General features: G+C 45.5%; 3 protein-coding genes across 9 annotated transcripts in view; 1 reads left to right on the forward strand and 2 right to left on the reverse strand.

Moving 5' to 3' along the window:
- RABEP1 (rabaptin, RAB GTPase binding effector protein 1) overlaps positions 1-2,966 on the reverse strand; it is a 53,770-nt gene extending 50,804 nt beyond the window's left edge. Inside the window, exon 1 of one of the 4 annotated variants that reach the window (XM_083479224.1) lies at positions 2,751-2,966. In XM_083479224.1, the coding sequence (XP_083335350.1) occupies positions 2,751-2,793 (43 nt within the window). In that variant the 5' untranslated portion in view covers positions 2,794-2,966. The remainder of the gene's footprint in view (positions 1-2,750) is intronic. The other 3 variants (XM_083479225.1, XM_083479226.1, XM_083479227.1) reach the window with 3 other exon arrangements.
- Positions 2,967-6,991: 4,025 nt separating this feature from the next.
- Positions 6,992-11,047, reverse strand: IFT22 (intraflagellar transport 22). Its single transcript, XM_083479480.1, has 5 exons — positions 10,883-11,047; positions 9,574-9,653; positions 8,687-8,776; positions 7,293-7,495; positions 6,992-7,194 (listed from the first exon to the last, which is right to left on the reverse strand). The coding sequence occupies exons 1-5, from the start codon at positions 10,919-10,921 to the stop codon at positions 7,046-7,048; spliced, it is 561 nt and encodes a 186-aa protein (XP_083335606.1). The 5' UTR covers positions 10,922-11,047; the 3' UTR covers positions 6,992-7,045.
- A 12,625-nt stretch (positions 11,048-23,672) lies between these two features.
- COL26A1 (collagen type XXVI alpha 1 chain) overlaps positions 23,673-26,653 on the forward strand; it is a 94,480-nt gene continuing 91,499 nt past the window's right edge. The window contains exon 1 of one of the 4 annotated variants that reach the window (XM_083479349.1): positions 23,673-24,222. In XM_083479349.1, the coding sequence (XP_083335475.1) occupies positions 24,065-24,222 (158 nt within the window). In that variant the 5' untranslated portion in view covers positions 23,673-24,064. The remainder of the gene's footprint in view (positions 24,223-26,653) is intronic. The other 3 variants (XM_083479347.1, XM_083479350.1, XM_083479348.1) reach the window with 3 other exon arrangements.

Raw genomic sequence — 26,653 nt, forward strand, 5'->3', positions numbered from 1 at the left:
TGTCAAATTTAAAGTGCTAGTAATTACAGTCAAAACATGAAATAGTATTTGTCCTTTATCAAATATGTCTCCCATACCTGCATCTTCTAAAAATCTGCAGATGAAGCTCTGCTCTATATGTCTTCACTGGTGGAGATGTGTAAAGTGGTAGTTTTTCTGTTTTGGCTCAGCTTTTTTAGGAATTCAATCCTTTGGGCCTGTCCAATTCACTCCTTGTCTTAGAACAATTGTTAAGACCTTCCTGCTTCAGAAGTCCTTTTTATTTTTTTACTGAACAGTAGCAACAACTTTTATTGCATTGTTAGTTTAATCTGATTTGTTGGTTTTACAATCTATTGTTTTAGAGTTGTTTTACTTTTCTGTTAATTATTGCAAACTTCTTTGAGAGCCCAGCAGTAGTGGATAAGCAGAATAAGGATATAAGGAGAAACTTGCTAGATCAGGTCAAAGGCCCACCTGGTTCAACCCATGTGTTCCGACAGTGGCCAGCCAGCCAGATGCCTACAGAAAACCCTAAGACATGACCTGAGCACAACAGCACACCAGCACTTGTGGTTCCCAGTAACTGGTATTCACTGCCTTCAAAGGTGGAGGCAGAACATTAATTCTATCCTTATCCTCCATTAATTTGTGTAATCCTCTTTTAAAGCCATCCAAGTTGCTGGCCATCACTACATCTCGTTGAACGGAATTATGGGAGCAAATTCCACAGTTTTAATGTGTGCTGTGTGATGAAGCACCTTGTCTTTCCTAAATCTTCTAATATTCAGCTTCATTGGACAGTCCTGGGCTCTAGTATCAAGAGAGAGGAAGAAAAATGCCTGCCTATCCACTTTCTCCACATCATATAGAATCTTATGCACCTCTATCATGCCCCTCATTACCTGACTTTTTCCTAAGGAGATGCAAGTAACATAAATATGTTGTGTTGTATTGTATTGTATTGTATTATGCATAATATAAATTTTCTTTTAATATAAAAATATGTAGCTGATATAGCTTATGATATCACCACATAAAATTTGATTTTCAAAAGTTGGGCACATCCTTATGCAGGTAAATCCCATTAGACACTTCAATAGTAGTGTCACACCAGCTAAAATAACTGCTGTTTCATTGTACAGAAAGAGCACTTCTGCTACCACATGGGACTTGCATGTATGCACACACACACACACACACACACACACACACACACTTCCTTCACACTCACACTTCTCCCTCAAAATTCAACTCCACAACCCAACTCTACAGAGTCTTTTGACTCTCATTACAGTTTGAAAGCACGTCAAAGTGCAAGTAGATAAATAGGTACTATTCCAGCAGGAAGGTAAACGGCGTTTCCGTGCGCTGCTCTGGTTCGCCAGAAGCAGCTTAGTCATGCTGGCCACATGACCCGGAAGCTGTACACCGGCTCCGTCGGCCAATAAAGCGAGATGAGCGTCGCAACCCCAGAGTCGGTCACGACAAATGGTAAGGGGGCCCTTTACCTTTACTCTCCAAGAAGAATTCAACCACTGGAACTGTCTTGTTCATTTCACCAAAGGCTTACAGGTCAACCACAACTTCAGAAACATGGGATAAACCCAGGGCTGCGGATGTGCAACTGCCAACAGCATGAAGCTGAAGGAAAAGGGAACTGAGGCTGCCCACTGTGCAGAAGGGGGAAAGCTTGAAGTGTTTGTTGCATGGAACATTGGACTCATTTTTTGCACAGGGCTTAGTAGGCTAAAGGAATGGGCTGTATATGGCTGCAAAAAGGGGGTGGTGGTGGTGGAATATTTTGCCAGCAATGATTTTAAGATCAACTGTAATTTGAATGTTGGATTTCCAATCCACAAAAATTAATGCCACAATAAATGTTATTCTTTTAAGGTGCTACAAACTCAGGAGATTTGTCATGAGGGGAGTAAGACAGAAAAACACAGAGCGCTTGAGGTGAGGATTGAAGGGAGTAGCTACTGAGGGTAGAAACCAGTAGGCTGGGGGTGGTGATGCCTGTAGTGGTGGGGCAGGAAAATGATAAATTAATAGGTGTGGGTGTGGGTGGGAGAGAGAGAGAGAGAACCAGTAAAGCACAAGATGGGGGAGAGAAACACTCCTTAAAGATAGGATGAAACTGTTAAGGAGAAACCAGTAGGCTGGGGGGGGGGGTGCATAGAAGTAATTGCAAGGCGATGACTTTGGCGGGGTAGGGGGCAGGAGAAAGATAAAATACGGGGCGGGGAGGATAAAAGAGAAATAAAATAAAGCACGAGACAGGGAGAAGACTGATAAGAAGATAGTACAGGGGGAGGGGGGAGGGTTAGGGTTAGGGAAGCAAAAGGAGGAGTTGCATGGGGATGCCTGTCATGGTGGGGCAGGAGAAGGAGATACATTACTGGAGCGGGGGGGGGGGGGGAGAGAAGAATAAAGTAAAGCACGAGATTGGGGGGGGGGGGGTTGAAATAGTCCTGTGATGTGGAGGGAAGAGACTGCTAAGGAGAAAGTGCTGGGGGGGGGAGGTAAGGGAAGTGACAATTTAAAAGGTGGGGGGGCACGAACAGGGGGTGTCAGAGGCTTGATATTGGGGAGAGGGGAGAACCCCCCTGGGGGTGGGGCTACACTTCCGCCGCCCCCCTTCCAAGCCTCCCTGGCCTGCATCCCCAGCGCCATCTGCCCGCCCCCCACAGACACACACGCGACCCCCCAGGCCCAGGTAAGCCTTCGCAGGCCGCGCCCGGGCTTCCCCTCCTCGTCCTCCTCCTCACCTTCGGTCGACGACTCTTCTGCCGCCGCCCCGGGTTGGGCCATGGCTGAGCCAGCTCACGCCGAGGCCGGGCCCGCTAAGTCAGGCGAGGGGAGCGGAGCGAGCACAACAGGGGCCGCCGCCTCAGCCTCCGCCGCCGGCCCTGGGCCGCCTCAGCCGCCTCATCCTGACAGGCAAAAGGGGCGGGCGAGGAGCTGGGGGGGCGGAGGAGGAGAGTGAGGGGGAGCTCTGCGCATGCGCCGGGTTGCCAGCGTCTGAGGGGAGGCTGGCGGACGGCGGGAGGGGAGCCTCAGCCGGGGAGGTTTATAACCACGGGGAAAGCCGGCCTTGGGGGAGCTGTGGCTGGCAAGGACTCCCGGGGCGGGGGGTGGGTATTTTTTCAAAAGGAAGGGGTACACGCCTACAGAAATTAAGGGCGCGTTCACACGTTACGCGCCAGTGGGCTCAAAAGCCCGAGTGACAAAAATTAAGCGCGGGGGAGCATTGTTCAAACTGCAGAGGGGTGGGGAAATAGAGGCTGGGTTTTTGCAAATTTGCGCACAAAAACAGGGGGTGCTTTCACATGTTAAAACTGCACTAGGGTTTACATGGAATTATAGAATTGTGGAGTTGGAAGGGACCCTGAGGGTCATCCAGTCCAACCCCCTGCAAAGCAGGAATCACAGCCATGACAGATGGCCATTTAGCTTCTGCTTAAAAACCTCCAATGAAGGTGAGTCAAACAGCTGTTACCCTCGGAAAGTTATTCCTGATAATTAGTCAGAATCTCCTTTCTTGTGACTTGAAGCCATTGGTTCAGGTCCTACCCTCCTTAGCAGGAGAAAACAAGCTTGCTCCATCTTCCATGTGACAGCCCTTGAGATATTTGAAGATGACTTGACTATCTCCTGTCAGTCTCCTCTTTCTCCCCTTGTGGGGTCTGTTCACAAGACTCAAGAAGAATTGTGACTGTAAAGAAAAAGCATGGCAAGGTGGCAAGTTAGTTTATTCCTGTGTGAAAATAATTACCAAGCAGGTGTGGCAATATTTTTGTTTGCGCCATAATTCTCTTCCATTCAAATTTACTCTGTTGACACAACAAGATGTCCATGTTTTGCCAAATACATTTATGTCAATGGGCTTACGTGAGTCTAATGTGTGTTGGACACTGGTCAGTGTGTTTGAAAAACAGAGTGTCTATATGTACAGTAGTACCTTGGTTTACGAACTTAATCCATTCCGGAAGTCCATTCTTAAACCAAAGCGTTCTTAAGCCAAGGCGTGCTTTCCCATAGCAGCGGAGGACTCAATTTACACTCAACAGGAAGCGGAACATGTTCCGCTTCTAAGGCAAAGTTCAGAAACCAAAACACCTACTTCCAGGTTTGCAGCGTTCTTAATCCAAGTTGTTCATAAACTAAGCTGTTCTTAAACCAAGGTACCACTGTACTCCCAATGCAGACATAGGAGACTATACCAAAGCTTTAGGGTCCCTTATTTTAGGAAGTTTATCTAGCAGCCACAGTCTGACCCTTCTGACTATTCTACTTTGTGAAATGTGTCATCTGCCGTAGTTTTGCTTGGAATCCCCCTAACTTCCCAGCAACGATTCCCTACAGTATTGTAACAAATCTTTGAATAGTTCAGTGCCCTTACTTACATCTTTCAGGCTGCATCTCACAAACACCCAAAGACCACGTCTGGTATTTTCTACACACTTGGTCTTAATGACTAGAGTAAAAGCATGCAAATGCACCGCTAAGCAGAAACAGGCCCATAGTGACTTTATGATTTTTCTGCTTTGGAAATGTAGGACATTCTTCCACAGTTGAAAATATTTGCAAGTACCATCAGGAAACCATGTTATTCCTGTCCTCTTGTTTAAAAGGTTCCATGTGGTGTATGGCTCAGAATAGATGGAAAGCAGATGAGTGTGTGTATATGTGTGTACCCCCAAAAGTATGCTGTCTACAAGTTCAGCTACAAATTCATGCTCGTGGCCTCATTTGAAAGCTGCCTTATTAAATTTCTCCTTTTTCTTCTTCTTACCAGGCCAGGATGGAGGATGGGGTGGTGATGTTTGTGTACGTGTAGAAAGAAGGCTTCTGTATATAATTGTAAAATGCTTAGGGTTGCCATATTTTAAAAAGTGAAAATCTCGACACAAAAGTTGTTGGTTTTTGAGCTTTTTTATAATATTAACCAAACTAGTTGAGCTTTTTGAGCTATTTTTCATGAAATTCACCAAGATCTACATTACTGACATGGGCTGTTATGCCTACAGATTTCCCTAGACCTTCAGCGATTTTTGCCTGGACATATGGCAACCCTACATTTGCTGCTGTGCCCACTTTACCTGCAGGCTTACAAATTCTTGGCATGTGAGCTACAAAAGGTTGCCTAGAAAGGAATGTTCCCCACTCCTGATCTAGAAGCTCTTAGAATAACATGGGGTGAGGGTAGTGGGTAGAGCAGACCCATCTGATAGGTTTCCTAGCCCTTATTTCTGACTTATCAAGTTACTGAGAACTCTTAGGCACTATTTTGTGACATTATAAAGGTAAAGGGACCCCTGACCATTAAGTCCAGTCGTGGACGACTCTGGGGTTGCGGCGCTCATTATAGTTGACCTAACAAAGGTATTGCCCCAAAGCGAGTTTTAGACTTTTGTTAGCTTGTTCTGTGCAGCTGTACAATCAATCATTATAATGTGCCTCTTTATTTTAAATTTTATTGTGTGAGCTGGTTACAAAAAATTTATGGACATAAACAAGAAACCAGAACAAACTTCAGCTGTAGCTGAACATGAACTGGGACCAAAATTGTTAGAATTTGTCTCTCTCCATAAAATATGGAATTGCTCAGCAAAGGGGTAGGCATCCATATGATTTACAGATCAGCTCTATTTTTGGGGAAAGGGGAAGTGATGGTGTGCATTACAGATCTTTGTGTCTTATGTGGCATTCTCAAAGCCTACCAAGTTCTTCCCCTTTTTGTTCACTGTGGGAAATACAGATGCAAGCAGAAAGAATCATAGAATTGAAAACCTGGGAGTTCACTTACAGTCTGATGCACCATCATTGCTCAAGAAAAGGCCCTTGATGTTCCACCGGCCATGGTTTCCTTGAATCATCTTTTCCCACAGTGCAGCACAGCAGCCACTTTTGTCCTTAATAGTAAGTCATACTTCTTTGCCTAATAAACTGTGGTGTGCACAAGCTAGGCGCTGGTGGACATAACCGACTCATGCAGGAACAAACCAACCAAGGTGTAGCCAGCTTAGCCTGTTAAGTCACCCATACCCCTCCAACATCCCACTCATCAAATTTGGAATGCTTGTTTTTTTGATCCTGAGCTCTCACGTGAGTCGGCTGTTTCGCACAAGACCAAAAAACAAGTGTCTTTTGGTGCAGTACTCTGGCACAAGCCAGCTGTGTTATGTGAGAGTGTGAGAACAGAAACAAGCATCTTTTGGTCCCAAGCTCTTGTGAGAGCTAGCAGATGAATGTGAGACCAAAAAATGAACAGCACTTGGTTCAGTGCTCTGGCATGAGCCACTGAAAGAGCAAGACTAAAAAAGTGTCTTTTGAACCTCAGACCTGGTGGCCACATGTGGCCCTTTAAGCTGCTCTGTCTGGCCCTTGGGACTCTCCTCAGGTTACTCCCCCTTCCCAGCTACACCCTCACAAACCCTGCTTTGTACCCTCCATGTTTTTGTTGGGCTAGAATGTGTCCTTGGTCTGAGATAAGACATACTGGGAAAGGGTGTATATGTGTTTATAGACCAGCCTACTGTACAAAGTTAAAATTTACATTCATTGCTTCACCCACTGTTGCCTCTGGCCCTGCTCGCCACTGGCATGAGACCCCTTGAAGTGTATGTGGGCTGAAAAGGGTTTCTCATCCCTGATTAAGCTAAGAACATCTATTTTATTTATTGCATTTATATCCCATTCTTTTCTCCAATGACCTCAAGGTGGCATACACAGTTCTCCCACTCCTCACTGAATCCTCACAACGACCTTATGAGGCAGGTTAGGCTGAGAGTGATTGTCCCAAGGTCACCCAATGAGCTTCATGCCGAGGGGGGCCTGGAACCCTGGTCTCCCAGGATCTAATCAGACACTCAAACCACTACACTACATGCATGCCACTTCCACTGCTGTAAAACTGCTTCTTTAAGTGTAAGCCTGAGGAATCCAAATTCTTTTTTTTTTAATGGGTTAGGTAGAAAGCAAAAGACCAGGAGTGTATGTGTGTGTGTGTGTTTAAATGGGTATTTCTTTTATTTTCTTCGCAGCAGCGTTCCTCCTGCTTTTAAGTGATCAGCAGCATCTCCTCTCTGTCTCGGTTCTCATTCATCAACTTGGTAATGCCCTTGAGGTACTTCACAAATTCCATCCGGAAATCCTCAGGATCTTCTTCGAGGCTAGAGTGGACCACCTGCAGCCTGTTCAGCGGTGGAGCTTTGAAGTTTAAGAAGCAAACCATTAAAACTATTGGCAATTCTGACAAAACACCAAATATAGGTAGGAGCCAGGAAAGCAAGGCATCAGGGTCTTACGCAAGGTGAGATTCTCCGGGTCCATTGCACTGCCTGGCTTGTGATGCGAAATGAGCAGGCACTGGCTCTCCAGCAGCTGCTGCTGTTGCACAAAACAGGAGTGCCACATTTCAATCTCCTTCAGATGGGTGGGCGAGTCTTGGTTGAAAACAATGACGACCCCATGGGAATCTTTCATCAATGCTGGCCAGCAAGTCTCGAATCTGGAAGCGCAACAGAGAAACAGCACGGCTGGCATCACCTGTGTACAGTTCTGGTCGCCTCACCTCAAAAAGGATATTGTAGAGTTGAAAAAGGTGCAGAGAAGGGCCACCAAAATGATCAAGGGGGTGGAACGACTCCCCTATCAGAAAAGCTTGCAGTGCTTGGGACGTTTTAGTTTAGAGAAAGGGTGAGAAAGAGATGATACGATAGAAGTTTATAAAATTATACATGGCATGGAGAAAGCGAATAGAGAGATTTTTTTCCTCCTCTTATAATCCTAGAATTCATGGACATCCAGTGAAGCCAAAAGTTGGAAGATTTTTTTCAGGACAGAAAAAAAGTAAAGTACTTCTTCATGCAGAAAATTGTGGAACTCTCTCTCCTAGGAGGCAGTGATGGCCACCAACTTGGATGGCTTGAAAAGAGAATTGGACAAGTTCTTGGAGGATGAGACTATCAGTTGCTACTAGCCACGATGGCTCTGCTCTGCCTCCATAGTCAGAGGCAGCAAAGCTTCTGAATACCAGTTGCTGGAAACAAAGGGAGGGGAGAGTGCTCTTGTGCTCAAATCCTGCTTGCAGGTTTCCTACAGGCACCTGGGTGGCCAATGCGAGAACAACATGATGGACTACATGGGCCATTAGCCCAATCTAGTAGGACTCTTCTTAGGTTCTTACCTACCTTTATCATTTTTTTTGCTTTAAAAAAATCTCAGCTGAGATTCTGCAGCTGCTTTGCACATACTGGGCTGTATCCAACTAAGTAATTATTGTAAGCAGAATGATTTCTGCCTGCACAATGGAAATTCCTTTTCCCCTGCTCCCGCTGCATGTGCCTACGCCTCTTCTTCCAACCCTACAGAATATATTTAGGGGCAATACAAGGAATGCGCAGAGAAGAGAAGTTCCATTGTGCAAGCAGGCCACCAAATCTGTGCCTTGTTTGGCATTTCATTTTTTAGAAGGGGGTTCACCAGCCACCCTTACAGAATGCCCCTTACACAAGTGCATGTTTCCAACATGCCCAGAGTACCCTCTGCTTCTTAAATGATCAAAAATAATGGTAGGGCTTTGCCCCAACTTCTCATGAATGGCCTCCCCTCCCCTTCCTTAACCATGGCTTGGTGTAGCGTTTGAATTGCACCAACTTACTCTGAGAAAGTTGGCAGGATACGTAAGTAATCCACTTACTTTTGATCTCCTCCACAATCCCACAGTTCAAACCGACACCCTGCTCCTTTGCCGTTTCCACCAAAATTTGGCATCTCGTATTCTAGGATCCTAGAATTTAAAAATACATATTTTATACAAATCAATAAGGCTGGCATTCTTTGGGCTTACCTGAAGGACAGAGCTCCCATCCATATTTGCTGGTCCCTTTTTCCAATGTCAGTTCTTAGTTACCCATGCTGTGTGCGTGTTTCGTAATTGTATTTTCATGTGTCTAAAGATGAAACCCATCCCCACTTACCTGGGAATAAGTCCCACTACATTCAACAGAACTTACTTATGGGGGGACATATTTAGTTAGGAATGTGCTGTTAGCTTTGTAAGCCACCTTTGTAAGCAGTGTGCCCTGAAAGGCATGTTAAATTATTATTTTTTAATTAAAGTAAAAAAATCTCACAGCCCCAAATTCCATCCAACCTCTGCATTTGGCTTACTTGCCACTGGAGCAGTTGCCCACTATTATGAGGCATTCCCCCTTCCGCCATTTCATGTACCATTTTAAGACTTTACTAGTAATCCACACATACTGGACTGTAACAAATACCAACACTTCATCACTTGAAGAAGGCCTGGTTGGTTTGATATTAAGAGAAAACCAAGAAGTTGATGTCAAGGAAATCTTGTAGATTTTGCAACCATGCTGTTTAGCAAGGATGGAGAACTTTTTGTGGACCTCCAGATGCTGGACTCCAACTCCCATCAGCCTCAGCTAGCACAGCCAGCAGTCAGGGATGATGGGGGCTGTAGTCCAGCAACTTCCAGAGGGTACCAGGTTCTGCACCCTGTTGTATGGTGGGCGGGGAATTCATGTTTTGCTAGCAGTTCCACTCTACCTACTTGAAACTTACCTTACTGCATGTGTTGGGAGGTAACTACCAATGCCTTCGGTGCTCTCTGACAAGAAGTTTGCCAAGACAGACTTTCCAGCCTATCACAAGTGAACACAGAAGTAAGATTAGCAATAGAAAATAGGAAGCTTCCTGCTACCAAGTCAGACCATTGGTCCATCTACCTCAGTATTGTCTGCACTGACTGGCAGTAGCTCTCCAGTCTCTGAAAGGGGTCTCTTTCAATCCTACCTGGAGGTGACAGAAACTGAACCAGGGATCTTTTGCATGCAAAGTATGTTTTTTGACCCCAAAGCTACGATCCTCCCCAAATGTTAAGATGGTTTTTTTTATTTGTTATGTCATAAAATTTATATAGCACTCGATTGTAAAACAAAACCTCAAAGCAGTTTACAGAAAGAATAATACAATTAACTTTGCAGTAAAACAATTCAAAACAACTCTAATAACAAATAATAACTAAAATCAGTGATAACCTAAAATAGATCAAAACACACGCAAACATTCTACAAATTTGGGTAGGCTCGTCTAAACAAGAATGCTTTTAGCAGGTGCTGAAAAGAGTACAGTGAAGGCACCCGCCTGATGTCAATAAGCCGGGAGTTCCAAAGTGCAAGAACTGCCACACTAAAATATAAATTTATTATAAATGCAGAAGGTGTATTAGGCAGCACCTGTAACATTGCTAGTTCCACAGACTGAAGCGGGCATATATGAGGAAAGGCGATATTGCAGGTAAACCAGTCCCAAGCTGTTTAGGGCTTTATATAGTAATAGTAACACCTTGAGATATGCGCAGTAGCAAATTGGCAACCTGCACAGGTGTTATATGCGGACATGGTCTCGCTCCTACCAGCAACACTGCTGCAGCATCCTGAACTAACTGCAGCTTCCAGAACAAACACAGAGGAAGTGTCACAGATAGCACATTGTAGTAACAGGTGTTAATGAGATGAGATGGACACAGATATGCCAGGGTTTTGTCTCTAAACCCCTAAAAACAACGTGGTATGTGCACAGCGTTTAACAGAACCTCCATGTTCAGAGACAGTGTACCAGAAAACCAGGTGCTCAAAGCAAAAAGCCAGGAATAGCTGCCTCCATCACGTCAGGGTATATATGCTTCCCAAAGGCACTCTGCTGGAAAAAAAATACTGGATTTGTCCTAATCTGAAAAAGTCAAGAAGAAGCTTTGCCCCTAGATGGTTATGGTTCACAGCGCTTTTAAGGGCTGGGGAGGCGACTGTGAGACCGGGGCGAGCTTTCCTTTCCTCCAAGAGGGACCCCAGGCGCTATTTCGCTCACTCACCTCGCTGGGGCCAACGAAAAGTATCTTCACCTTCAGCATCCCCCCGTCGGACTAGGCCGCATAGCCTCGGCCTCGCGTAGAAAACCAACCCGAGCAAACGGCCGAAAGGGCGGGTCGAATGATGCCGGCTGACTCCGCCCAACCCAGCGACGCGACGTTGCCAGGCGCGGTTGCTAAGGGCGGAGAGAAGGCCCCGGCGGAGAAAAAGGGAGACGGCTCGTTTCATAGCAGCCGTGTATTTCCATGTTTACTTAGACAAAGGGTCACATCCTTAAAGCCCAGTCTTGCACGTGTGAACGACCACTGTGTTCAAATGGGATTTATTTCTAGGTCAATGTGCATAGAATTCCGACCTTAATTAGGGAGGACTTGCATTTGTTTACTGCCAGGTATGCCCCATTGGGTTCACTGGGGCTTACTCCCAGGTAAAGGTACCGGTATATAGGATAGGATCGCCACCCTCCCTGGGGTTAATGCGTCTTCTGGAGTACAACATGCGTGTGTCCTGTACAAAAGACATAGAATTAAGAAAATTCTGAGACCAAGACTTTGTTTCTAGTAGCGGAACTGAATGACACTCCCAGCCCCTTCCACACACAAAATCCCCAAGCTTTCTTCATTTCTGCAGTAGAATTTAGTGTGTGCATATCATTTGTTGTTGCAATTGTTAAATGACTGGGAGTCAGAATCCTCATCAATCTGCAAATCACCCACAGATCTGCCAAACTGGATGTTACTCAGTAGTATGTTGGGGATATTTATTAATTATTTTATTTGAGATATTGATGTACTGTTTTTAAGGTACACCTCACATAGCAGTTCCCAAAAGAACATTACAACAGTCGGCTTTTTTAAAAAAAGGTTATAGTAAAAGAGAAAGATAACTTAGTTCTGAGTAAACAAGTACAAAATGATGCTGTTAAACCCCTTGTTCACCAAGCTGAACTACTTATCATTAAAAAAAAAAACCCAAACTTTTACATAAAGAGAAGTTACTGTACTCCATAAATCTTTATTTTCCAAGTATTCAGAAGAATAACAACATACTTAAATGGCTATGTACAAGCAACAGTCCATTTCAAATTGATGAGAGGCTATCCAAACGTTTTAGAAAGATGGAACATGTTAAAGGATGTTTTGTTTTGGTAGAAACTTAATCTGAAAGGTTTTGTCCCCCCAATTACGAAAGAGCAACACATTAATCGGCATTTCATCAGCCACACATTTATTTCATAAAATTTATACACCATTGATTGTATAAAAAACCTCAAAGTGGTTTACAAAGAGGAGATATGAAGCACATGCTTATCCAGCTACAAAAAACCAAAGGAGAGAAAAAACTGGAAGCTAATGCTAGTAAGATGCAATGAGTCCCTGTTCTTCCTCGCCACCTTAGCTGGTTTTGAGCAATGCTTTAGTTATTCCAGGAGGCTCAATTTCCTGCATTAATAAGAAACTTTTATAAGACAAACTATGTGGAACACATTTAGTAGTACTGGTAAAGGTAAAGGTAAAGGGACCCCTGACCATTAGGTCCAGTCGTGGCTGACTCTGGGGTTGCGGCGCTCATCTCGCTTTATTGGCCGAGGGAGCCGGCGTACAGCTTCCGGGTTGTGTGGCCAGCATGACTAAGCCACTTCTGGCGAAGCAGAGCAGCACACGGAAACGCCGTTTACCTTCCTGCCGGAGCGGTACCTATATTATCTACTTGCACTTTGGCATGCTTTCGAACTGCTAGGTTGGCAGGAGCAGGGACCAAGCAACAGGAGCTCACCCCATCGCAGGGATTCAAACCGCCGACCTTCTGATCGGCAAGTCCTAGGCTCTGTGGTTTAACCCACAGCAGTACACTAATAGAAGTAGTCCTCTTGCTGCTGCTATAGCTGTTTTCGTTAAATTTTTAAATGCGCTACATGCTCTGTGCGCTATGCTAACGTAAAAAAATCTACTTTCTGCACAGTTAACATGCTATTTCCTCAAGACTGCAAAATGTGTGGAAGATTTTCTTTTCCTGTTCGCTGTCATTAATTATATACTGAGTGAAAAACACTTAGGGGTTTTTTCAGTCTGCTCTCTCAGGCCTTGTAGTTTTCCCTTGCGTGTCTGCTAGCTTTTTTCCTTTCATACATTGCCACTGATTTTCATGTAACATATTCTCTGTAGAGTTTACCAGAGACTAAATTCATTCAAAGTATAACACTGTACATTGCAAAGTAATATTAGAAAGGTGTGTGTTTGATGAAGCAACTGTCAGTATCAAATTCCATGGACCAACAGTAGCACCTAGTGGCGGAACAGACTTAAAATCATTTCCTTTTTCTCTGTTCGCCTTTAACCTGATATGACTGGCAGTTTTTCTCTGTGTCCTTTGGGGATTGTCCAGCCCCCTACCCTGTTCTGTTTTCTGCTAAAATGGAAGCTGAAATCTGAAACTGCACTTTCCCCTTGGTTATACACCACCATTGCATTCTCTGGTGTGGTTGTGTGCAGGATGCAGAATCTGTTGCCCGACCAGCCTAGTCTGGGTGGCCTGCACACGTCCCAGACTGTTGCATCTAAACTCTCCCAGTACATATACTTTCTCTCTTTTTATTTTAAAAGGAGTGAGTCGGCTGCCTGGTGACGGGCGGTGCATTCAACAACCTGATACGGCTCCCCTGTGGGAACTTGATACGTCCTGAGAAATAACAGTTTTGTAAAGTTCAGCTCCATGGCGGTCTCAGTCGTCATTTGCTTCTGGGGCAGCTCGTTCATCTACCAGGCTCCCTTGACACTCTCGCATTTGTGATTTTGGGGAATGGGGGAGGTCAGGACAGGGGATGACAGAGATGGTGGGACAGGAGGACCTCCTATTGCAGCTCATCTTTCAGTTACTGCAAAAGAAAAGTGTCGTCCTCACCAGCATCTTTCATCATTAAGGTTGTCATAGGTAGCCCTGGTTAACCCTTCCTTGTCCAGCTGCACCCACCCCCAAGTGCTTTCCAGGCAGCTGTTAGACTTTTAAAAAAAGCAATTTGGCACCCGTGGAAGCTTTTTCTTTTTTCTTTCTTTATTTATAGCATTTGCACTCCAGTCTTCTGCCAGAAAGCCTCCCCAGAGTGGCTTACATACACTCAGTTGAAAGAAGACAGCACCCATCAACCTCTTGGGGTCCCTTAGCCAATCACAGCTGAATGGGAAACATTTGATAGGGAAGGAGAGAGGTTGGGAAAGGTTAATTTTGACAGCTGAACTGCCTGGCTAGGGAAGTAACTAGAGAGCGCTTTCACCTGTGACAAACAGCTTCCACGACTTTTTGCATTGTTTTGCAACACACACACACACATCTGCAAAAGTGGCCTGACCAGAAAGGGCAGAGAAATAGCCTCATGAAAACCATTGCTTGCTTCCAGCCCCAGACCTCTGTTCGGGCTCCCTTAGACCACAGGCGAAGAGCAGTGGGGACAGCATTCAGCAGCAAATGAAGGAACTACAGCTAAATCAGCCTGGGCTCTATAAGCCAAGTCAGAATTTTATGCTCTTGACCGATTGCCAGGATTATAGGCACTGAAGGATGCAAAGCAGAAAGAAGGGGGGAAAGAAGGAAAATGTTGGTGAGTCGGGGTTTTTTATCATCCTCTGGTCCATACACAAGGGGAAGACTGAAGGTTCATAGTAAAGCACTTGTGCTTGCAGAAGGTTCCAGGTTCAGTCCCCAACGGCATCTCCAGTTAAAAGACCCAAGTTCCAGGAGAACAGAAAGACAACTGCTGTCTCTGCCCCAGGCACTGGAAATTGTCAGTCGGAACAGACAATATGGGGCTGGATGGACAAACTGTATGGCATGATGTGAGGCAGCTTCCCGTGTTTTTAAGAGTGTGCATATGTCCACACCCCCAGGGGCTACACCGCAAGTCCAGCCACCTGCTATGATGTGTGTGCTGCGAAGGCAAAAGCATCAATGCAGCATGCTGTACCACCACGGCTCACAAAGATAATGGAAATCCCTTACAGGCTTACAATTGAAAATCCATGACGCAAAAGGAAAAAGGAAAAGGAGGGCAGAGGGAAATTGCAAATTCAGGCACAAGATCTCTCTTGCAAGAGGATACGTCCCCACCCAGCCTGAGCTGATAGGCCCGCTGCCCCCCACCCCCGTTTTCTTAACATGTGAACCATACCCTCCAACATCTTGAGTGCCAAAATCAGAAAGTCATGTGACCTGTGTGAGATCACAGAGCCTGAAATACATTTTTTTCAAGGCCATGTTTTGGGGCTCCACCTGAGGTTCTGGTTCCCAAAAATGTGCTATTTTCCGGAGTCAAAGTGCTTTTTTCTGGGTAAGAGCTCAGTGTGAAATCATGCGAGATCATGGCACCCCCAAATGGTTGCCGTGCTCTTGCACAGGTAAACTGAATGCCCCATTTCCCCCCAGGATGCTTGCAGGGTATGGAAGATTGATCTGTCTCCCTGTTAGAAAAAAACTGTATCACTTAACATGCGGGTACTGTTAATATTCCTGGAAGGATTTTATTTGTGGTGTAGAATTTAGAGGGTTAGACTAGGGCCTGGTAAACCAGGGTTCAAATTCCCCCTCGACCACGAAGCTCACAGCCACAAAGCTCACATAGGGCCTCTCTCAGTCTAACCTACCTCTCAGGGTTGTTGTGTGGATAAAATGAAGAGGAAGAGAACTATGCACTCAACATTGAGCTCTGTGGAAGAAAGCTGGAATACAAATGTAATAATACTATAAGAAAAAAAAGGTTCTATGATTTCTGTTTCACCTCATGTATGGTGTGATTATAAGAACCAAGCAGCTCCAGGAGAATCATAGGAATTGTTCGCTCCATGGTGACCTTTCCCCATGGCTAGGGAAACTCGGCTCTCAAAATAAGCACCAGGATCCCACTGGGTTTTGTGTTGAAAGAAGCCTGATTCCATCGCTCTGTACTGCAACTGCAGCCGTGTTTGCTAAACCCAATTCACTTTTTAAAAAAATCCCTTAAATATAGCAAAAGGTTTGAATGATGTACGTAGCAAGGAAAATGTAGAACATGATGCCAGACAGTATTTCTGAAGAAACAGGCGATAAATCAAGGAGGTGGCAGTTTTGTTCGCATATGATCACATCCAGACAACTCAAGAGTGGTATCTATAGAGCAAAGAATTGTCTGCGAGGAGATGGGATCTGGGCGGGGAGATAAAGCTCAGGCCAGGAGATAATACCAGGCTGTATTTCAACTGTTAAGTTATGAAGCAAAGGGGATCCGGCCTCTCGTTTGGGTTTGCAGAAAGATCTCCCTGTGGCTCAGCCGAGATGCCTTTTAAAATGGTGAAGAGGATTAATCAAATTGATTCGGACAAAAGTCTGTGAAAAACAAGAGCATGAGAGAGAAATGCAAAGAGGGGAGGCTGTGTATGAGGTGGCGGGGGGAGGCAGAGGCTGATCTGGCAAAACTCTTGGCCTCCATGTGGAATAAGTTACTGGAGGGGGGTCCTGAGAATCCAGCCAAGCTGGATGCCTGGGAATGAAGTGATGGCAGATGGGCAAGGGGGGGGGGAGGGAGTTGGCAGCCTTTGGGAGATGCTCAGGCTGTGAGGCTGAGCAGGAGAGAAGCAGTGAAAGTCAATTGGTTTAAGAGACCAGCTATAGGATTCAATGCCCATCTTGGTTGTGAAATAAACTCAGTGTTAGAAACAGTGGGGACGGATAACATTCACAAGAATAGGATGGGTCCTGAAAGCCACAGGTGCCTCATCCTTAGTGTTGTCGATTGACAGCAGTTCTCCAGTTTCAGACAGGAATCAAACTCTTACCTGGAGATGCTGAGGAATGAATGTGTGACCTTCTGTGTTGTGGTGTATGTGCTCTTCCCTTTTGCTGCCAGACGTCCTTGAGGAATAACTGCAAATCATCCAGCAGAGAGCTGTTGTTATTGTTTTCTCCTTTGGCCCTCCATCTTTCCCAACATCAGGGTCTTTTCCAGGGAGTCTTCTCTTCTCATGAGGTGGCCAAAGTATTGGAGCCTCAGCTTCACGATCTGTCCTTCCAGTGAGCACTCAGGGCTGATTTCCTTAAGAATGGATAGGTTTGATCTTCTTGCAGTCCGTGGGACTCTCAAGAGTCTCCTCCAGCACCAGAATTGAAAAGCATCAATTCTTCAGTGATCAGCCTTCTTTATGGTCCAGCTCTCACTTCTATACATCACTACTGGGAAAATCATGGCTTTACCTATACCGACCTTTGTTGGCAAGGTGATGTCTCTGCTTTTTAAGATGCTGTCTAGGTTTGTCATTGCTTTCCTCCCAAGAAGCAGGCGTCTTTTAATTTCGTGACTGCTGTCACCATCTGCAGTGAGCATGGAACCCAAGAAAGTAAAATATCTCACTGCCTCCATTTCTTCCCTTTCTATTTGCCAGGAGGTGATAGGCCCAGTGGCCATGATCTTGGTTTTTTTGATGTTCCAAGATCATGGCCACTGGGCCCATCACCTCCTAGCTGCAAATCATCCAGCAGAGAGCTATTGTTGTTACTATTGTGATTGTGATTATTTACCCACCCTTCCCTAGCAGGTCCGAAGGTGAGCTACAACAGTTTAAGAATTAAAACAGTTTCAAACAGATCACAAGCACAGGAATAAGGTGACTCCTGGAAACACAGCGCAGGTGCCAAATGCCAGGGTAAAGAGGTGCATCATCATCACCTGGAAGCTGTATAGTGAAGGTGCCATACACACCTCTCTAGGGCGGGAGTTCCACAACCTAGGGGCTGCCGCAGAGAATGCCCTCTCCCAGTCTGCCACCACCCCAAGCTTCTGAGTGAGGTTGGAACTAGAACCAAGGTGGCTCATGAGACTCTTAATCTCAGCATGGTGGGTTCGCACAAAAGGTTCCCGCGTTGCAGGGGGTTGCACCAAACGACTCTTGCGGTCCCTTCCAACTCTACAATTCCATGATTCTACCAAGTGGAACTGTATCTGCTGATCTTTCCGGAGTTGGCGATGCACATACTGTAGCTTAGCGCTTTAAACACTAACGTGAGCACCTTGAATTAGGTCCAGAAACAAACTGACAACTGGTGCAGCTGTTTTAAAACGGGGTTCATATGAGATTGAAAAAAAACCGCAAGCCAGTAACTGGCTGCTGCATTTTGGACCAGCTGAAGTTTCGGAGTTGTCTTCAAGGGCAGCCCCAAGTAGAGCACGTGGCAGTAATCCAACCAGGAAGTTACCACAGCATAGGGCACGGTCCTTTAGGGTATCCAGAATTTCTACCTCTGTGTCATGACTGGAACACATATGTAGCCAGTCTGAGGGTAGCTGAAGTCATTCATTACTACAGCTTCTCTTCTGGATGCTTCCTTGACTTCATTCATCACCTCAAGATCTCCCTGAGCACACCTCCTGGGGCCCAGTGTCAAAAGATGCTATGAACCAGCTCTCCGTCTTCCTAATACTATTATTTACTGCATTTATACCACATTTTTTTGTTCCTCCAAGGAGCTCAAGGTGGTGTGCATGGTTCACCCCCTCATTTAATCCCCACAACAACCTTGTGATGTAGGTTAGGCCGCGAGGCAGTGACTGGCCCCTAAGTCACACACTGTGAGCCTCATGGTCAGGTGAGGATTTGAACTCTGATCTCCCAAGTGCTAGTCCTAACCACCACGCTGCACCGGATCACAAAATTTATATCTGTAGCCCTCATTTCCCAGCAAGCATTTTATCAATACGTTGAGTGCTATAAAAATATATAGTTTTTAAAATATTGTTCACTAATAGCATGTCTGGTTTATAAGAACTGGTCCGTTTTTCTTTCTGGGTTGCTCTTCAGAAAAAAAAGGGGGGGGGAGTAAGAAAGAAAAAAATCTCCCTGATAAATTGAATGAATAGATATTTGTCTTGGCTGCCTCTCTTTCCAAATTGAGCTGGTTCCAATTTATCAGCATAGTTTTGAGAAAGTGTTCAGAATAGGCAGTTCTGATAGGCACCCTGGGGGGGAAACGAGGCAGCCTATTTATTACTGCTAATGTAGGCCATTACATGACACATCTCCAGAAGGGAAAGCCTTCTTTCTTTTGCTCCTTCCAGCAGAAAACCTTGTGCTTTTCTCTTCTCTCCCCAAACACCCTGGAAGATGCTCCACTGACCTGTGTATGTCTTCAGGCCAAAAGAGATGCAGAGCCGGAGAGCTCTGCCTGGATCTCAAAACAGAGCAACAGCTTTTCAAAAACTAGTTCCCTAGTGCAGCGGTTCCTAATTTTTTTGGGAGACCACCACTCCCTTGGTTCCATAAACTTATCCCCAGTGCCACCTACATTATTTGGAATAGTGATTTGCATGGCCCATTAAGGAAGAGAAAAACACAATGAAATTCAAAATAGTAGCAATTAATTGCACATTTGGTTTAATTCAACACAACTGCTGAACTTGGAATCGTCGAATTAGGGTCATTTAGTCCAAACCCTGCAATGCAGGAATCTTTGCCCAACATGGGGCTTGAACCTACAGCCTTGAGATTAAGAGTCTTGTGCTCTGCCAGCTGAGGCTGTTGATCCGGTTATAACAGCTTTCCAAAGTCTGATAGTCATTTATACCTCCAACGCCTCCCTGCTGCCCCCTGCCTCTTAGCGTCTTCTTAGGTAATCTCGCCCCACAAGGGGCAGTACCACTCACTTTGGGAACCACTGGCCTATTGCCTTCCAGATGTTTCGGACTACAACTCCCATGGCCGGGTCTCGCGGGGACCATGCTCCAAATCATCTGGAGGGAAGCAGGCTGGGGAGGCTGTGCCTTGCCATTTTCCTGGTCCAAATCACTTTCCCCAAACCTTTATCTTTTCTCTTCTTTCTTTGGAGGTGGAGGAGTTAGACGTGCCACAGGGATCAGTACACTCCTCCCAGGGGATGAATAGCAACTTGTGTGGTGAAGTGTGGCCTAGTGGTTAAAGTACGGTGGTACCTTGGTTTGCAACTGCTTTGGATTACAACCGTTTTGGATTACAACCATGTCAAACCTGCAAGTGCGTGCCCCTTTTTTTGGATTACAACCCAATTTTTTTGGATTATAGTGGTACCTTGGGTTAAGAATTTAATTCGTTCTGGAGGTCCGTTCTTAACCTGAAACTGTTCTTAACCTGAGGTACCACTTTAGCTAATGGGGCCTCCCGCTGCCACTGCCGCGTGATTTCTGTTCTCATCCTAAAGCAAAGTTCTTAACCCAAGGTACTATTTCTGGGTTAGCGGAGTCTGTAATCTGAAGTGTCTGTAACCCGAGGTACCACTGTACAACCAATTTGGGGTGGGGAGGCCCCACTGGTGAAAGCGCGCCTTGAGTTACAACCTGTTTTGGTTTACTACCAGACCTCCGGAACAGATTATGGTTGTAAACCAAGGTGCCGCTGTACCTTGGACTTGGCCCTGAAGCTCACGGGGGGGGGGGGGCAGCCTAAGCTACTTCGCAGGGTTGTTGTGGCCATTTAGTAGATTCATTTTGTCCCTCACTTAGGAATTTCTTTCTGAATTTTTTAAAAAAATGTATTTCTGTAAGGTTTAAATTCCCCCTGGCAAGTCTACCGACATGTTCCTATTATGAATGGAAGGTGGTGTCTCAGTGATAAACAGATCCATGTTTGAAGAATAAATTCACAGCTGGAGAACCAATGACCTTTCGGATGTTGTTGGACTCCGTCTCCCTTCATCTTTTGGTCATGCTGGCTGATGGTTCTTGGACTCCCAACAAACATCTGGTGGGCCACAGACTCCCCACCAAGGTACATATTCATAATGCAGACAAGTCCTCTGCCTTGGAGTTTGACGTATATCGCAAACCTTCTCTACAAATAAATCAGATCAGAACTGCAATGCATTTTTGTGAGCTGAAAAGGTGTGGTCGAAATCTACATTCCCCACAAACTTCCAAAATATAACTCTTTGGGGACACAGAATAGCATATTGCGTTTGTTCTTTTTTAAATTGCTTGCCTCTGGTGATTGCTCTTTAGTGAAATGTCCCTTTATTCTAGACGATTCGTTATGACATGAGTAATACATATCTATGCCAATCTACTGTATATCATGGAAAGTTTTTCACTCACCTGTTCTCAATGCATTCAGATGCCTCTAGAGCAGGGATGTCCAGCTTCCAAGAGACTGCAATCTACTCCCACTAAAAAAAACAAAACTGGCAGTGATATACCCATTGTATTGACCAAAGTTGTTGAGCTTTTTTTGGGGAAGAAGACCCAAAGTTGTTGAGCGACGCCCCACAATCGACCAGTAATTGACATGTTGGACATCCCTGCTCTAGAGATATCATCACCAAATTTGGTATGAAAGTTCCAAAGACAGAGGATCCATTTTTTGTCTGGATGCCATTGGACACCGTTTTGAATCAAGATGGCAGACCAAACAATTCTAAACTAATTTGGATACCTCTGAAGACCTCGTCACCCAATTTGGTGTGATGGTTTCCAAGATCAAAGAGTGGGGTTGAATGTATGTTTAGCTATCTTATGAAGCCATTTTGAATCAAGATGACAGACCTAAATATTCCAACTTTTGGAATTCTTAGAATTCCAGAGTAATGCTGGCTTCTTTCTACTGGTCGGTCATAAAAACAGCTACTTTCTGTTGGCCTGGAAATGACTTCACTTGGGAATGGTATCTACAATAATTTTCTTAAGATCTGGCAAGATGAACATTTGAGTTGATGACTTCCCCAGTATTCTGAAACAATACCGTTCCAGGAAGAACTGTATCATCTGAGTTCAACTGATGTCTAGATGACTATGCTTACATTTTCCTTTCACCTATACTACTCTTCCTGCCCCTTTATCTCTTTTATATTCCATTAACACCCCTGATAAATGGGTGTGTTGCAATTTACATTCTCCTTCAGAGGATGTCAGTGGAATACATGAAGCAGAGCTTTGATTTCTGTCAGCACCGAGATTTAGTGAAATGAGAAAACAATTATCACCAAATTCATGTCAGAGCTTATATCAGAGGTATAATGAATCTCCTTATTAATTAGAAACAGAGGTCTATGTGTCTGTTACATCTATAAGTTCTGGTACGTTACTAGGAGAAAGCTTTAGTGAGGTTATCTCAAAAGCGTGAGAATCCAGGAGTTCACCAGTTACTTGCTCCAGTCTTCTCTGTGCTGTCCAGAATTCTGTCACCAAAAGTGGCAAGCACCTTTAAGACAATCACATTTATAAGTTTTTGTGGACTCAACCCTACAATGGTCAATGGGACCACTGACCTTATATTTTACTCCCTTCTGTACCTGCCAAACAAAAATTTCACGACATGCCTGTGAAAATGTGGACTGGAGTCCATGAAAGCTTTTGCCATCACCAGTGGTGTCAATCCCTGTTCTGCCATGTGAGATGAAATGGGAAGTGCTGCAATGCTCTGCCATGCCACCCTCCCTACCATCTCCATCACCAGCACTTCCACCCTCCACCAGCATCCCTGATGTGCCACCTGCCTCCACAGGCACTGCCTGCTGTGCCACCTCCACCATTGGTGGAGAAGCAGCACTGGCATTGATGCCAACTTCTGGTGAGATCTCAACGAGAAGTCACTGAAATCTCACAAGTTCTCATGCACTCCATGAAATCTCGTGAGATCTTGCAGAAAGTGGGTGCCAATGTCGCTTCTCTGCTAGTGGTATGGGTGGGAGGGCCATCTCGGGGGCTTCCACCACCTGAGGTGTCTGCTTCACCCTGCTTCATGGGTGGGCCGGCCCTTGAAGGAAGGCCATCAGGAATTTGTTAGTCTTGAAGGCAGAGCTTTCTAAACTGTGTGTCGTGACATGTCAGTGTGTCGGCTGCAGTGTGTGTGTCACGTGAATGCTGCCTGCGCTCCACCCAGGGCTGGAAAGGGGTTAGTTTAACTTATAGTTTGCTAGTAAAACTGAATTAGTGCATTGAGAAACAATGCCGGTCTAAAAAGTGTGTTACCAACAGGAAAAGTTTGGAAAGCTCTGCTTTAAGGTGCCACAAGGCTCCTTGCTTTTAGATGTATTGCTTAATGAACCCCTGCTTCAATTCTTTTCTTCTAAATTTTGGTTGCTGTTTTATTATGGAAGTTAGTCATAGAATCATAGAATTCTAAAGTTGGAAGGGACCCTGAAGGCCATCTAGTCCAACCCCCTGCAATGTAACTTTATTGCTTTTTGTAAAGATTTTGTATTCTGTTTTATAAGGCACATAAAACAGAGAGAACAATTATAGCAACAGAAAAAAATGAAAATATGAAAAACAAAACCCCAAAAGACACAGGCAGAGTAAGTACAGTTCCATATTGGTTACGTAACAAAGTCCAAGTTGTGAAAGGGCAAAAGCGAGAATAAAAGTTTTCTACACATCAACAAGGAATGTGTGTGTTATTTGATAATCAGGTGTACTTCCAGATTTGCCAGGCATGTGATGAAAATGATGCTTCCACTGTATATGTAATCAACAAATGCCAAATCATATAAAAAGCACTTAGAGGTTCTGCTCCTTGTGGACATCTCAAAATATGTGCAATTTTCAAGGCACTATATTAACGGATCTGTTTTGCACGGGGGACATACTATTAATGATTGACTGTCAGCTACTTTGAGGTTACTGAGTGGCAGAAGAACAGCATTTACATACAGGCGAGAGGGGGAAAGGCCACCCTCCCCCAAAAGGAGCAAGAGACTTGACTTGCGCCTTCAGGCAAGGTTCATTCTAAAGTTCTCCGGAGCTGCTGTGCCGCCTCGCCACTCCTGGCTTGTTCCAAGACAGCTGCTGCTGGAGCAGCCGCGACGACGACGCCCTTGAAGGGTTAATCCGAAGCCCCCCCACTCACGTCCCCACCTCCCGCCCCTTTCGGAGAGAGCCGCTGCGAAGCAACCTCGCTCTGGTTTGAAAACGCACCCGCAGGCTGCTTGTGCGCCCAGGGCGCACGGAGCTCGCGCTTTGGCCACTGGGAAGCCTCCGTCTCTTCTCCGGCTGCTCCCCCAAACAACCAAGAGCCCCCGACGGCAAATCCCTCTCCTGTCTCTGGTCTCTTTCTCTCTCAGCCAAGTTCCCGCGCGGGGCCCTCCGCAGCCTGGGGACGATGCGCCTCTGAGTGGCTCGGTTTTGGGAGACCCCCTCGCCACTTTTGCGCGCCCAGGTTGCAGCCGTCCAAAGCGCTTCTCCAAGCCGAGCGGCCCTTCCCAAAATGCCGCTGGCGTTCTTTTGGTGCTGCTTCTGCTTCTCCTTTTGGGGATGTACCCTCGGGACGGGATTCCTCTACCAGTTCCCAGCGTCGGCCTTGCAGCACAACTACCCGGAGCCGAGTTCCGGAGGGCCGTCGGGCAATGGCTTTGCCAATCGCCGGTGAGTGACTCAAGCTTCCCTTCCCAGCAAATCCCAGGGTGGTCTGTAGGAGCGAGGAAAGGCGAAGTTCAGGAGCACCGCTGGGGATGGGAGGCTGCTATTCTAGTTAACCGAGGAGTAAGCTTCAGAACTCCATTGAAGTGTGACTTACTTCTGAGCAGACATATATATATATATTCATGGTGACTTTTCTTTTGGTGATGAAAAGACAGCCTTGGGGGGGGGGGTTTGTTTTGAAAACTAGCAAAACCATGAGAATAAAAACTTTTGCAGGAAAAAACCCATGCATATAGTCAGTTGGACAAGCCTGCAGTAGATAAACTGAGCTGTATTGTTGTTAATTATCCAGCAATTCTCTCCTTTTTAATTCTTGCAACAACCCTTTGAGGTAGACTGGATTAAGAGGCACTGATTGGCCCAAGTTCACCCAGTGAGTTTTCTGGCTTTGAGAGAAAGCAGGATACGAAGTGAAGTCTCCTCTCTCCTCTCCCAGCGTTCCTAGTCTGTCTGGCACTCTAACCACTACACCATGCTGTCTCTCAATGAACCTGAAGGGGGTTGTGTTGTGAGTCTTATCCTCAATTCAAATAGATCATAAAGAAGGCTTTGCTCCTAAACTGCTCAATCCGGGATGGGGATGCTGCTGCTGTTGCTTTGTGAGTCTCTGTATTGAACCACCACCAGTGTCCATCTTTGTCAAGAGCAAAGGCGCCCAGGTCTTACCTCCATGATCATTTGACCCCCTCCACTCATTCATTTCAATTCCTGGAGGAAATAGTGGGGAGTTCCAGGCACAGGGAGTGACAAAGGAGAATGGGCGGGGTTTTTTATAGGAGCAGGTGACCTTCGATTGGCTGAGAGCAGTAGAGGTGGAGTTATTTTTGTGCTGTAAAAAGTGTGAATGAAGCCATGTTTTAAGGGTCTGGTCATTATTTATTAGGGATGGATGCCTTTCTCTGTTTTCCAGTCCTAAATTCAAGTCCTTTCCATTTCTGCATCAGTCTGTGATTATTATTTTTTTGAAGTCCTCATAAAGAATTCGTCAGTGTGTTAGTGTTAATTTCTCCCAATACACACATTTTTTGATACAATTTTGCCTAAAATGTGAGTTTTTTCGCAGAACAATTTCCCCTTATATAATCACAGAATCATAGCATTGTAGAGTTGGAAGGGACCTCAAGGGACATCTAGTCCAACCCCCTGCAATGCAGGAATCCAATGGATTTTATAAAGTTATTTACACAAATGCATGTACAGTGGTACCTCGGGTTCCATATACTTCAGGTTACAGACTCTGCTAACCCAGAAATATTACCTCGGGTTAAGAACCTTGCTTCAGGATGAGAACAGAAATCGTGCTCCGGAGGCGTGGCGGCAGCGGGAGGCCCCATTAGCTAAAGTGCTGCTTCAGGTTAAGAACAGTTTCAGGTTAAGAACGGACCTCTTGAACGAATTAAGTACTTAACCCGAGGTACCACTGTACAGTATTTTTGTGCACACTGTTTCATGGTATATGCATGTTTGACTGGAGAAGCATGAATTTTGGAGGATGGCTGGGTTTTGGTTTGTATAACCTTTTGGAAATGGCAGATTAGATAGATTCTCCTTGAAATGTGAGACGAGTCAAGTTTCTCCCCCATCCCTATCCCCATTTTGGAAAGTGGTCTGTCTGCTCATCAGCTCTCTGTGCATTCCAAGGCCTCTTGAAATACCACCCCCAAACTTGGCCCAACAGTGCTCTAGATGGGGGAGCCAGTTTTCGTCTTAACTTTGGATTTCGTTGGGCACCATTTTGAATCAAGATGGCGGACCGTACCATTCCAAATTGTGCTGCTCAGGAGGTCTCTGATGATGGATATACAGAGGAGTGGGTTTTGTCCTATGTTTGGAAATCATCGGGTGCCATGTTAGATCAATATGTGGATGAAACTGTTCCACCCTGTGACGATTGGGACAACTCTGAAGATATTGCCACTCAGTTTGGCATGACAGTTCCTGAGACAGAGGAGCAGGTTGTGGGCTGGGCTAGGATACCGTCAAATGCCATTTTGATTTTAAGCAGATTTGGCAGCAAATGAATAGGATTGTGCGCTGGATTCAGGCCAAAGCCTGATTCCCAAAACGGGTCAAGTGGATCCGGGCTCTGACCAAGTGGGATCAAGACAGTCCCAGATTATTCCTGGTCAGGTGCCAAGAGGACTTTCAAACAACACTACACTGTACTTTGGCTGTGCATGCCTGTTCCCAGCAGCATAACACATGTTCGCAATCAAACTGAGCAGGATGGAATCTTGCTGGTTGCAGGCATATGCTTTGTTTGTGCATTGTCTCGGCCCAGTATACCTGAAGGAGCATCTCCACCCCCATCATTCAGCCCAGACATTGGAGGTCCAGCTCCGAGAGCCTTCTGGTGGTTCCCTCACTGCGAGAA

The sequence above is a fragment of the Podarcis liolepis genome, assembly GCF_965112155.1.
Source record: "Podarcis liolepis genome assembly, chromosome: 16".
Lineage (NCBI taxonomy): Eukaryota > Metazoa > Chordata > Lepidosauria > Squamata > Lacertidae > Podarcis > Podarcis liolepis.